The sequence below is a fragment of the Tetrao urogallus genome (assembly GCF_951394365.1).
Source record: "Tetrao urogallus genome assembly, chromosome: 11".
Taxonomy (NCBI): domain Eukaryota; kingdom Metazoa; phylum Chordata; class Aves; order Galliformes; family Phasianidae; genus Tetrao; species Tetrao urogallus.
In genome coordinates this window covers 7,258,253-7,271,257 of record NC_136824.1, presented here as the reverse complement: position 1 = coordinate 7,271,257, position 13,005 = coordinate 7,258,253, and the positions used below count along the sequence as shown (strand labels likewise).

The 13,005-nt window shown below is 49.3% G+C and overlaps 2 protein-coding genes across 2 annotated transcripts; one reads left to right on the top strand and one right to left on the bottom strand.

Moving 5' to 3' along the window:
- Positions 1–6,605: 6,605 nt before the first annotated feature.
- On the bottom strand, positions 6,606–9,862 carry MRPS11 (mitochondrial ribosomal protein S11; the record flags this gene model as incomplete). The annotated part of the gene is made up of 6 exons (XM_079540900.1): positions 6,606–6,756; positions 7,216–7,281; positions 8,707–8,836; positions 9,393–9,482; positions 9,602–9,694; positions 9,810–9,862. The coding sequence occupies 6 exons, from the start codon at positions 9,860–9,862 to the stop codon at positions 6,649–6,651; spliced, it is 540 nt and encodes a 179-aa protein (XP_079397026.1). The 3' UTR covers positions 6,606–6,648.
- Positions 9,863–9,901: 39 nt separating this feature from the next.
- MRPL46 (mitochondrial ribosomal protein L46) lies at positions 9,902–12,243 on the top strand (the record flags this gene model as incomplete). Its single annotated transcript, XM_079541100.1, has 4 exons — positions 9,902–10,150; positions 10,413–10,608; positions 11,169–11,342; positions 11,993–12,243. Coding segments are annotated over 4 exons (870 nt in total), but the record flags the coding sequence as incomplete, so codon positions are not given.
- Between the last annotated feature and the right edge of the window lie 762 nt (positions 12,244–13,005).

Below are 13,005 nucleotides of genomic sequence, written 5' to 3'. Positions count from 1 at the left end.
TGTGGAAAAACCCTGAATTGCATATTCTTTTCCTGATGTTATAACATAAAAATACCACACCGGCTTTAGAATAGCGTTCTGGAAATGAGTAACTTGTGGGTGACTACAGTGTTCCTACCAGAGAGAAGTGAACAGGAGACGTTAGAACAGGGGCAGAGTGTCCCTGGTCCCAACTATTTAGGGCTGGGGTGCAACATCTGGTTAGTGTTTTGCAAAGATACCGTGTGCACCTGTGTGTTAGAGGGCGGTTTTAGAAGAGATGGGACTGCTTTACAGCAGAGTGGCAGGGAGATGCTGGCTAGATGCAGGGAGAGGAGCCTGCTGGGGAAACTTTCTGAAAGGGGCAGCAGCACGGCGTTTGGCTGCCATGGAAGAAAATCCTACAAGAACTGCAGTGGAAATTCAGGGTGACACGGCAAATGCATTTTCTGCATTCTGCTTTGTTCAAGTACAAACTGGTGTCTTTGGAAGAGTTCACCTTCTGTAGATGACAGAATTTAGCCCTTTTAAAGCTGTCCTTAGCTTTCTTTTTTTCTGTGCCAGGCACGGACCAAAGCAGTCCTGGCTCTGCCCAGAGGATTCCCTGAGCCCCAGCTCTAGGCAGTGCTTCATCTCTCCCTGAAAACTATTCGCAAGCCAGTTCTCATCTGCCATGACCTCCATCCATCCCAGCGTGCTGCAACATGAGGAGGGAGGCAGAGCACTACGAGGACACATTGGATGCCCCAGGACCCTGCCTCCGTCAACCACATTTCTTGTATACGGGTCTGCTGAGGATGCACTGGTGGTGATGGCACTGAGCACGGAGCCTGTAGGACAGCCCAGCCCTAGGGACGATGGCACTATGGCTGTGTCAGCAACTGCGAGGCGTGAAGGGAGAGCGCTCCATGGGAAGCCCTGTCAAGGGCACTGTGATGTGATTTAGGGCGTGAAGAAGAGCGGCAGGCCCGTGTGTCCACCCAGAGCCTTCCTGCTGGCCATTTGATAGCTCCTCAAAGGCGCAAAATGGCGTGGGGCCGGATTAGATGTACCCTCAGCCTGAGCCGGGAGATACGGCGCTCGCCCTCCGCCTCCGGCCCTCTGGCACCAGCGCCGTCACCATGGCAACGGGGAGAAGCAGCCATCCGCATGGAAACGGCCTTGCTGCAACATGCAGCGAGTCGGGGGGAAAATGGTTCAAGTGGCAAGTTTGGAGGGGAGAGGGACCCTGCTGTGTGGTGCTGGCCCCGATCGCAGTGCTGTGCGGCAATGGAGATCTCTCCTTAAGCTCTCTGGAACTGCCCCAGCACGTGCCCTCGCCATAAGGATGGCTTTTGTTGCCGCTGCCCTATTTTTTTTGTGTGTGTCTAGTCCTGAGGTCAGGGTGAGGCCCAGATGAGCCGTGCTGATAACCACGGGCAGTGTAGCTTAGTTACTGTTTCAGCCCTGGCTGAGAGTCCTTAATGCCAGCAAAATCCCTCTCTGTAAGCAGAAGGGGAAGCTGGCAGCCAAACAAGGTCTCCTGTAACATAGGGCAGAGCAATGTCACGGCTGTGCGGTGCAGCTCTGGGCAGCAAGGTTGGAGCTAATCTCTCCCTTCCTCCCTCTCACTCCTTATCCCCCAGACAATGGCCCTGCCCACGCCAGCTCCATCCTCAGAGGGTTCCGATAAGGGCTGGGAGAGCAGCTCGGCTGCGAGGCTGCTTGCACCCATCTGGCTTTGTCCCAGTTTTACATCGGCCCCTGGGTGTGAGCCCACCCTCTTGCAGGGATTTCCACCAAAGGAGCAGCTTTGTCCAACATGTCTATGGGCAGATTGTCTCGCACCATCTCCCACCACTGAGGCAGGCTGCTTCCCTGCTGTGTGCTTCACAAGAAACCCAGCAGGCTGCTCAGCGCTGCCCGTTTTCTTCTGGTGTTGGTTCTGACAGCTCAGGAAATTAGAAAATTTACTTGTGCTGTGGATGCAGCAGGAGCAAAATGAAAGGCAGCAGCCAGGTATCTGCAAGGGGCGGTGTGGGGGCCATTGCTGGCAATTAGGAGAGTGAGTTGTTTGCCTGCGGGTTGCTGTATGGAGAGATGAGAGCTGTATTTCACCACCTCAGCTTGGGGGCTGCTGCTGAGAGGCTGGAGGTGAACATATGTCTTTCTCCTGTCTGGCCCTGCGTTTTGTTACCTATGTGCAGTGGGAAGCCCGCTCTGCACAGGAGCAAGCAGAGGGAACAGGGGCTGAACGCTGGAAGCAGTAGTGATGTGGCTGTGAGGCACAGTGGATGTTTGTTCGACTTTTGCAAAATGAGCCATGAAGTGGTGTAGCACAGAGAATAGATTTTGGAGTGCCCTTCTTGTCTACCTCCAAGGTCCCCATCTTTGCTGGTTTCTGGGCTGGCAGATCTTGGGGAAGTTTTTCATGCTGTGTTTTCTCTTCCTGTATTTTTGTCTCCTCACTCCTTCTTTCTTGCCCCACCTTTTTGCTGCCCACACATCCTTGCTTAGCTCTCAGCCCCTCACACCCAACACTTTTTCCTCCTGCCCGGCTTCTCTACCAAACTGTAAACTGCTCCCCAAGCAGTGGCTTTCGGGGCTCCCTAGCTGAGAAGAGGTCCCAGACCCATGCATATTCCTGCTCCTAGCTGTGAGGCATAGGAAGCGAGTTGTGAGCTCCAAGGGAACAAAAGGATCCCGCAAAGTGGCAGCAGCAGAACGGGAGAGCATCGCAGAGGAGGCGTGAGTGGTTTCAAAAAAAGGAAATACAGTGAGGCTGCATCTCCCCAAGAGGACCCTGCAGCCCTGCTCCATCGTGAGCCCAGGGACTTGAATGCTATTAGGCAGTTCATTAGTAAAACCTCTGAGCCATTCCCGCTGCTGTTGAGTACCTATTAATGCCTCTTGAGGGGAGAGGAGAACAATGTGAAAGCACAAAATCTGAGGGTCCTTGATCTCTTTTTGGGCTGAGAGGTTGGGGCTTGGGCTGAGGGGCAGCTGTGGGGAGGAGAGGCTGTGCAGGGACGCGGGACGTGAAAGCAGCAGCTTTGCGCATCCCTGATTATCTTGAAAGTCTGAGTGCAAAACATAACCCGACTTGAACTGCAACTTCTCAGAGCCTCCCGAGGGGCACGTTGGGGTTATAAACACCTAGTCAGAGCCCTGCTTCATGCCGAGTTCGAGCCAGGTATTCTTGCACCGTAGGGAAAGCAGGCAAAACCTGCACAGATGTCCCTGACAGCTGCAGCTGGGCTGCGGTAAGCCACCCCTGCTGCGACAGTTTATTAGCACTGCGGGGTCTGTCCCCTTCTCCTTGCTTGTGTATACAGTCAGCTGTTAAAGGACACTGACATCACTTAATTAATGGTTTAATTGAATCTCACAGAGGGATCGAAATTGGCTGCCTGACTCCTGCCACTGAGATGCTCGCATAGGAAATAGTAAATCACCAATTCAGCAAATAAAGCTGCGCTCTAGGTAGAAAGTCCCTGTTGTAGGGGCGAGGGGAATAATTCCTCTTTGCACAGTAATATGCTATTAGAGATAAGTCTGGGGCTATTTTTTTCAAGCCACCAGGTGTCATCCCTGGCCAAGGGAAGAGTAACTGGGTTAGACTATCTCCCCGAGGCACTCATTAATGGGGAAACAGACCTGAGGTAGCGCTTTATCTCTAAGAACACTGTTTTGTATTTCACCCCCCGTATAATGGAGGTACATGGTGTTTTAAAATGAAGGGCAATATTCAAGAAAGGCCATGGTAGAACTGGGATGAGGCTTTGCAGTCAGTAGCACGTTCTGAGCTTGTTTTCAGGAGGGAAAAAAACAAAAGAAAAAGCTTTTTCTGAGAGTAGGGAATCAAAGATGAGCAGGAAGAGGAGGAAGTGGAGAGAAAAAATGTCCCAAAGCAACAGGAAAGCCTAAAGGGAGAGGATGTGACCCTAATGATGGTGCTAATGCTGTGGTCTTACTACTCCAGTAATTGCTGCTCAGGAGGAATGCGAGCCAGTAGAAAACAGTATTCTACCCAGGCACCAAGAAAAGCAATTAAGACTGGTAAATACCAGTGGTTGACTAAAACTAGGCCTTTAATTAATAGTTTCATATGAAGGGTAAGGAAATCATTAAGTGCTACTGGTGTCTATTAATTCCCTGCAAGAGGAACCACAATAGAGGATTTTAAGAGTTCTTTCACAGTACAGTGTATGCGACTGAGCCCTTGCATGAAGGGGGAGATCTTGCTTTGTGTAGTTGTGCTCTCCCATATCACTGACAGCTGCCCCTGAAGCCTGGATTTGCTGTGAAATAAACAGCTCAGACTGAGTATTTAGCTGGGACACAGCTTAGGGGCTGCTCTGTCAGGGCTGGAGTGAAAGCAGCTGGAAATGTAACCAGTTAAAAGGTGCAACTGAAGCACTGCGCTGGAAAGCTTAGGGAGGATACACGGAACTGGAGGTTCAGAAGACAGATATTGCTTGCTATTGTAAGGACCTGGTCACTAAAAGTGTGAAACTGACATCCATCCCTTCTATTCAGGATGGAGAGAGCTAAATGAACATCAGTTGGAGGAAGGAGTAGAAATAGGTACCCAAACCAGGCAGAGTGAACAGGGAGATACAACACCCGCTGTCCTACCGGTGGCTGCGTAATCAGATATTCAGAAATACTCAGAAACTAAAGATGTTACAGAGCAGCCTCTGTACAGGGCGCAGCCTTGATTCTAAGTCTGGATGAGAGAAAGATTTACTGTAGTTCTCTTTGATTCTCAAGGCATCCACCTACTCTTCCTTGAATTTCAAGAAGACCACAGATCTTTTTGTACTCTTGCTTGTTCAATCCATTCCACTGTATTTGTCTAACATGGGCATTCCTGCTGCATTGATGCAACAAGCAGCTTGTGGTACAGAATGGTAGTGTTTGGTTTTCTCAGTGTGTGTGATGCAGTGCATCGCTGACAAGCCTGCCAGCACTGACTCGTGCTCCTCCTTTGTCAGGGCTACTACAGTGCTGTGCAGAAAGCAGTCTGCTGCGAGGCACTCCAGTGCTCATGGCTGCCTTTGCCAGCTGGCTGCCCAGAGAGTCAGAATTAATCTTTGTGGTTCATAGTATCTTCTCCTTAAAAAGAGTAATATGGAGTCACTAGAAGCTCAGCCATGTTTCTGGAGCAACGGGGAAGCTCTTCTAGTCTGTCAGACATCTGTGAAGAATCTCTCTTCCTTGCTGTCAAATTTGAGACAGCTCAAGGAACTTCCCTTCAAGATAACTTCTCCTCTATTCAAATTCAGACAGTTGGAGTAAGGTAAGGGATTCATCTGGATCTTATTTTATTCTCTTCTGTCAAATGCAACTCAACAGGCTCTTCTAAGCAGACTGATTTCTTTCAAAACCTGCTGTATGCCATTCAGCCCCATGAAGGAGGTTCACTGCCTTGTTGCCATGGTACCCTTTCTCTAAAGAGAAAGAGAATAGTTAATTATGCAATTTAAGAAACGAAGGAGGAACGACAAAGAGAAATTATAGAAAGGAAGATTCTGGGTTTGTGATAAAACTGCTGGCTGCACCAGAATACACTGTTTACAAGTGAAATGTTTGCCCAGCGTATGCTGTATGTAGCAAAGGATTGATTTTCTGGCAGCATGGATTTCAAGGAGCTGCCCTATGCTAGGCAGTGTGCTTTTGCCATCCAGGAGATCGAGCCTGTAGTCAGTTACTGCTGTTACTTTCTTTGGTTAACGTTCCAAAGAGACTCAGACATATTTGTTTGGCTGCAATTCTCTCTGGATGGAGGTAGGGCAGCAATAATACATCACAAATTCATGACAAGCCCATGCTGCCCGTGGATATACAGAAGCACAGTTCAAGATGAAAATGTTTTAAATCTTCTTGGCAGCAGTTTGTTGTTCTCAGGCCTAACCCCCTGCTTGCTTACCCCAGGAGCTCTAGCAAATCCAGTTTGTGGTGCACGAGGCAGAACCAAGGGGACTGCAAGCAGCAAAACTGGCACAATCCCAGCCCTTTCGAAGGACTGGCATTTTCCATTTGCCAGCAGCACCGACAGGCTGGCTACGATGTGACTGCAACAAAGCACCACAGCAGACCTTTGACAGTGATGGAATCTGACTGTGCCGCTCCACGCTGTGCGAATGGTGAGAGTCGCTTCACGCACACCACAATAAGCTCTGCAAGCCAGGTGGAAAAGTGTTACCCCATGCCTAGTTCCCAAATGTGTGCAGTAAGGGAAAGACAGAAGGAAGATGAAGTGACCCCATGCAGTTGTTTACTACAGAAGACTGAAGGAGATCTGATTTAGTACATACCTAATGTTCCCCCTTGTACCTAACAAGAACAGTAATAGCACTGAAGGCTAGACAAGAGCCACATACTGTGGAAAGAGGAAGAGAGCAGCTGAGAAGCAATAACAACCCAAAATACTTCTAGAAACACAGCAGGAATGACTGTCAAAAGACCAACATTTTAATCAACAAACTTTACACACAAGAGGCTTCCCACTAAGGAATTACACGTATTCCTGCATTTACCACCAGCTTCTTCTACCCCTTGGGCTTCTAAGGCCCAGGATGGTCTTCTTCAACCTTCTCTCATCAAAAAATTGCAGGGAGGATGGCTTTCCAACCCAGCCCCTGTTACAGAGCTAATACTGAACGCAGTGTCTCTTCCGTTCCCTTCTCACATCCGCCTGGCTTTCCGAGGGCGGCAGCCGTTGTGTGGAACCGGGGTGTTGTCGGTGATGGAGATGACCTCCAAACCTCCCATAGTCAGCCCCTTGATGGCAGCCTGGAACAGAGCAAGGCAGCAGATGATATACTGTTATCAACACATTGCAGAGCACAAAAGGGAAAAGGCTGAGGGGCAAAAAGATTGGTCCCCTGTGAAAATCAGCTTCGCTCAATAGTTCTGCTTTGGAATTATCTTGTAGTATTAATATCAGAAGGAACAATTTAAACCTCTCTCTCCACTCCTTTCATCAGAATTCCCATCAGCTTTGGTACTTAAGTGGCAAGAAAACAAATACAGCTTTTATTCTGTCTCCAAAGGAAGTGATTCTAAAAATTTTTATTATTCTATGTTTTCTTCACTAGGCATTTCAGTGATGAATTCTTTGTATCACCTTCAGAAAAATAAATCAAGTTAATCGGTATTGTCATGAGACCAGCCTCAATTTAAAAGAGAAAAAAGACACAACGTGGATGATGTCTGAGAAGGAAAAAAATATGAAAGGAAACTGACACCTACTTTGCGTCCTGGCCCCAGTCCTTTCACCATGACTCGTACATGCAGTACACCTTTTCCACGTGCTTTCTGAGAAAGGAAGAACTGGTCAGTATTCTCTTTGACAAATCTGCTGCTGTTCTGACTCCCCTGGGCTCCTTCATTCCCTTCTGACCTACTATCATAGTATTCTTTAAGTAAAAATAAAAAGCAGGTGGTAGTGGATATGGAGAAGATAGATGGGGATCGCCGCACAGAACCAGACACCAGCAGAAAAGGAGCCCTGGATAAACAGTGGCAGTTTGAAGGAAACTTGTGTTAAGCTGTCAACTCTGCATACAGAGAAAGTCTGACATCAAACTATCCATGACTTAAAGACAGGACAGAAAATGACACATCCATGGATACCTGACTAACAAGGAGCATCTCAAAGCTGTTTTCCCTTATCTAATGCAGTGACTTTTATCTTGTGATCAGTGGATTCCTTCTAGAGGGTAAATGAGAAAAGCAGTCAAGCTTTATATTCACTGTGCAGGAGTCCACAGTGACAGTGTAAAAATTCTAGGGGCTTGCAAATTGAAAATGAAAAACACCTGCTGTAAAGCAGAGCAGTGCTGCCACCAAGTGGAGCTCCTCTGGGTCTCAGTTTCTGTGTTCAGGTGCAATTAATCTACTACAAACTTCAACAGGAATAGGAACAAATCTGGCCAACCACTGTTATGCAACTTTTATGAGGCTCCAATGAGCAAGGACTAATAGTGGAAGTGTTCTTATATTCCCCTGAATCAACCATAATAAGCTGTTGGCCAGCAGTGGCACAGAACACCTCTGGCATGAAAGGTTCCACGTAGTTTAGGATGAGGATTTTCAGTCTAACCTTGCCTTACTTTGCTGTAATGAGAACTGTAACACAGCCAGCCTCATTTTTCCCTGTCACCTGAACACCTACATAGTTTTTTTTTACATTAAATTGTATGCATCTGGAAATTACATCTACGTGGACATCACCTTCCCTGACTAGAAGTGCTGGCAGAAGCTCATTTCTCCTGTGGCAGAGAACAAATACAAAAAATTCAGCCAGTAATTACAGCCACTTCTCAATTCCCTACATCACGAATTTAAACTGCTGCTGAGTCAGGGGCTTATATTTCCAAAATGACTGAGGTATGTTCCCTTTCAATGAAAGAGCTATGAAATGAGCTAGGAAATGATAGGCTACAAGTTACAGTCAGCACTTGCACAGCTAAGCTCGCTTTCTGAGCATTTTTATCTGGTGTTTCAAACAGACTTTGCCAGTGTGAAGATGCTTGCTGTCAGCAAACGGCAGTGTGCTGCTTGAGTGTTAATGAGCAGAGGTCTGCAGTGCTGCTCATGAGCAAGGGACAGCAACGTGAACAAGAAGCAAATTGTCTTCTGCCCTGCTCTGTTCTCCTGAATGAAGCTACTGCACTTGTTCCCCATGGACCCAGGTAGCATGGGGATGCAGGAGAGTGACAACAGGCAGTGAAGACTCACCGTTGCTGCCGCTATGCCAGCTGTCTGTGCCGCAATGGCAGTTGCCTTCTTGGCATTCTGGAAACCTTCAGTGCCACAGGATGTATGGGCAAACGGCCTGTTGTCAAAGCTGACCACTTGGATATGGGTACTACGGCAAGAGAGGGACAAAAGAAAGAAAGAAGCTCAAAGAGGATTTTACTGTCATAATGCATGGCTCCACCACAGAACTCGGCTCCCTTCCCAAAGCCATATGATCTCTTTCAAGGCCCATCAGCTCTACTCACATGGACCTCCCAGCAATGAACTTCGGGGTTATGGTGGAGAATCCAAGATGGCAGAACCTTTGTGGACAGCCTGTTCCTACTGACTGTCCCAAAGATACAGCCAACCCTTTCACACACACTTCTCACAGTAAGCATTTTACCTTTTCCATTTCACAAAATCACAGAATGGTTTGGGTTAGAAAGGACCTAAAAGCCCACATTGCCCCAGTCCCCTGCTGGGGCTGGGTGCCCCCACCAGCTCAGGCTGCCCAGGGCCCACCCACCCTGATCCTGAGCACCTCCAGGAATGGGGCACCCACGGCTCTCTGGGCAGCTCAGGTTTACATTCTGTGTCATGAACTTCCCTGTTTGTTTTTTTTTTTCATTTGAAATGCAAAGCTTGAAGTGCATTGCACAGAAAGGGAGAAGCTGTCTGCTCACTTGTTGTACGTGGCTTTGATGTGAGCTATCGGGATCTCTTCATACGTCTTTCCATCCCACCTCATGGAGTTCCTCTGCAGGATTAAGGGGCTGAGGAGCAAGACGACAGTTATCAGACACCGGCTCTTTCCATCTGGGGAAGGAAAGAAGGGACGCAGCGACGCCAGGAGCCCCGTATCCCCGTGCGAGGCCGACGCCGGCCGGCTCACCTCAGCTCGGTGCCGCTCAGGCTCTCGGCCCCTTTCTCCGCCAGCTCCTGCAGCCTCCGCACGCCTGCGTGCACGCCGCGGCCTAGGCCGGCGCTGCGGGAAGAACGGGAAGCGTGGGGAAGCGAGGGCGCGAACGGCGCCCGCAGCTCATCCCGAGCCCACCGAGCACCGAGGAGCCCCGGACGCCGACATCCCCCCCTCCGCTCACCCACAGGCCGCGCCGCGCAGCCGTTGCCGGGCGATTGTCAGCACGGCGTGCATGGCGACCCCGTCCTGCCAGCGGCGTCCCCCCGCCCTCCGCGCGAGGCACGACGGGAGCTGGGAGGAAAGATGGCGGCGCCCAGTTCGCGGCTCTGCGGCTTCCGCCAGAGCGCGATGGCGGCGCGCGTGTGGCGGGCTGCGGGGTGCGGCCGGAGCTTGAGCGCTGCTCCTCCCGCTGCTGCTCCCCGGCCGTGGAAGCTCTTCGGGGCTCTGTGCCTGCTGAGGCTGCCCCGCATCACGCAGCCCCTCCGGAAGGAGGAAGAGGAGATGGCGGCCCTTATGGAGCAGGTAGCGGGGTGCTGCCCGAAGGAAAATGGCTGCCCCGGGGCTGGGGGGTCCGCTGAAGGCACCTCGGGTCTTGCGGTCGGTTTTGGGCTCTCACTGCAGTCAGACCGCATCCTGGAGGTGTTCGAGGATGGGAGATGTGCAACTGAGGGCTGTGGTTAGTGGGCACGGTGGGGGGTGGTCTGGGTGATCCTGGAGGTCTTTTCCAACCTTAACGATCTCTGATTGTGCTGGTGGCCGAGTGGTCTTTATGATGCCCTTACAGATAGAGCTGGAGAAAAGCCACTACTCCGACCACGAAATCCGCAAGCTGGAGGAGGAGGAGCAGCTCAGAAGGAGGAAGGAAGGCTTGCACGATGATGAAGATGAAGAGCTGGGCAGAACGGTTGTTATGGCTCAGGACCTGGAGGAGAAGTGGGAACAGAAGCTGCTGCAGTTCAGCCCAGCCCCGCGGATTACAGGTACCTGTGGAAGTGTTGTGCCCCAGTCCTCTGCCAGGCATAGCTGAGGGCTGTTTGATGAAGAAAGGCATTTTTTGAGGTGTTTTTTTTTTTTTTTTTTTTTTTTTTTTTAAAATCTTGATGCTGTGGCAGCGTGGTCAACGCATGAGAAGTTAATCATCTGACAGTGGAGTCAGTGTTATGAAGATGCATGTGTTCATACAACCTTATGAGAGTAAAGTAGGTAAAATGGTGATTGTTTCCACATAAGAGAAACCTTGGTTCCCATGCTTTCCCGTTGCTCTTACTGGCTTTTTTTTCAGAAGCTGGAGATCCAAGCTTCTTGCCACAGATTCCCTTGAAAATGGACTAGGTAGAGTGTGCTTTGGCATTAGTATTTTTCTGAATCCTGCATTGGCCTTCAGAGTGTCTGAGAGTAATTCTGGCTAGATTCTTGTCTTGTTTCAGATATCTGTGCATCTGTGTTGTTGGAAGGATATAAGATAAAGAGAGGTGATGAATCATAGCGATTCCAGTGTGGCCAGGAGACTTTATTTCCAGCATGTGTTGTTTTTTGGCAGAGGCTGATAAAAAAAACGATCGAACATCATTGAACAGAAAGCTGGACAGTAACCTGATGTTGCTGGTGAAACAGAAAATTGGTAACCAAGAGCTGTGGCTCCTGCCTCAAGCGGAATGGCAGCCTGGAGAGACTCTGCGAAGCACAGTTGAGCGAGCCATGGCTACATTTTTAGGTATGTAGCCTGCTGTGTGCCTGTCTCTCGCTCCTCTTTGTCCAAGTTGTTTTTTTTTCCCTTGCCCTACCTAAAAGATATTCACCATCTGTAGCAAAATCGCCTCCCATCTGCTGGGAAGAGGTATTTCGTGGCGTAGAGATATACCCAATGTGGTGGGGTTTCTGGCAAGAGCTGTGATCCTGTGCTCAGCAGCACTGCATTGTGAGGGGCTGGCGGAGCCAGCAGGCTAGGGGCTGGGATTTTTGACTGCCAGCAGCTGCAGTGTGAAGCTCTTGCAGTCTGATGTTTGAGTTTCACTAGATGTCCCCTGAATGGTTGCTCTAAGTGTGCAGCTTCTCTTTCAGTCTTGTTGCCCTGTATCAGCTTTTGTGGCAGATGGGTGATAGCAAACCTGCATTTCCTTGCTTTTTGATGTGTGTTGGCAGAGTATGATGCTCTCTCCCTTGTTCTGCAAGGACTTGCTGAGCTTCAGACAAGTCACTTTTTCATGAGAAGAGACTTAAAATTGGCAGTATTTCTGCTAGAAGAGAGAACAGCCTGAACCAGATACAAAGTCATATGCTGTGTGTCTGTGACTATGAAAGTGCAATTACTATTGCTCTGTGTCTTATGTTTTGCTTTCTGTTTTCTTTGCTGGGGTCTTGCAGGCGAACACATTCAAGCCAAAATCCTGGGGAATGCACCATATGGGATTTACAAGTATAAATTCCCCAGGGCCATCAGGACTGAGGATAACGTGGGAGCCAAAGTATTCTTCTACAAAGCCTTCCTCCAAAGCAGTGATTTGTCCCAGGCAGAGCTGAAGAAAGATTATCTGTGGGTTACAAAGGATGAGCTGGGAGATTACTTGAAGTCGGAATACCTGAAAAAAATCAATCGATTCCTTCTGGACTTATAAGTGATAGGCTGTGCTCAGGCAGATGGGGAAGATGTGGAATGTGACTCTGGGGAGGAGCACAGCTGCTGCTTCGTGTGGTCTGTGTGAATGGGATGTTAAGCAGGACTCTGGAGGATAAACTGCCTTTGCCTTATTTCCCAGTTCTCTTCACCAGGCCTGTATTAAATAAATATTAAAACTTTATACTCCCAAGTGAAGCTCTCCTCAGGGAGTTCTTTGCTCTTGTTGAATCCTCCTCCACCTTTTCTGGAAATGTGTGTTGTGATCTGTTCTTCTCCAAGCATGTGGTTCCCTGGGGCTGTGGTACCCAGGAGGCTCCTCACCAGACTGGTGTTGTGGTCTGGAGCTCAAATGGTTTCTTCTAAGCAATGGCCAATGCTCATCTCTGGCAACTGCTCTTAACTAAGAGCAGTGCTGGATAGTTACATTTGTTTCCAGCTGGCAGATGATGTTCTTAGGTGTAAGAGGGGGGTTAGCCAGCTAGATAATGGGAGAACTGACAGGGGGGTGATTTTCTTTGGCATCATTCCAGCCTCTGAAACTGTAGTTTTCTTCTGGGTTGTTATGTTGCTCTGGGGAGGATACGCACATTGCTCGGTGCAGCAGAGCAGCAGTCAGATGCTTATCCATGGATTAGCTTTGCAGGCCTGAGGCAGCTCCACCAGCATTTCCAGCAACACTTTGATCTCTCTGGACACATTGGCTGAGCTCCTTGTGTGATCCTGTGGAACTTGTCCAAAGGTAAGCAGTTCATTGTCCCTG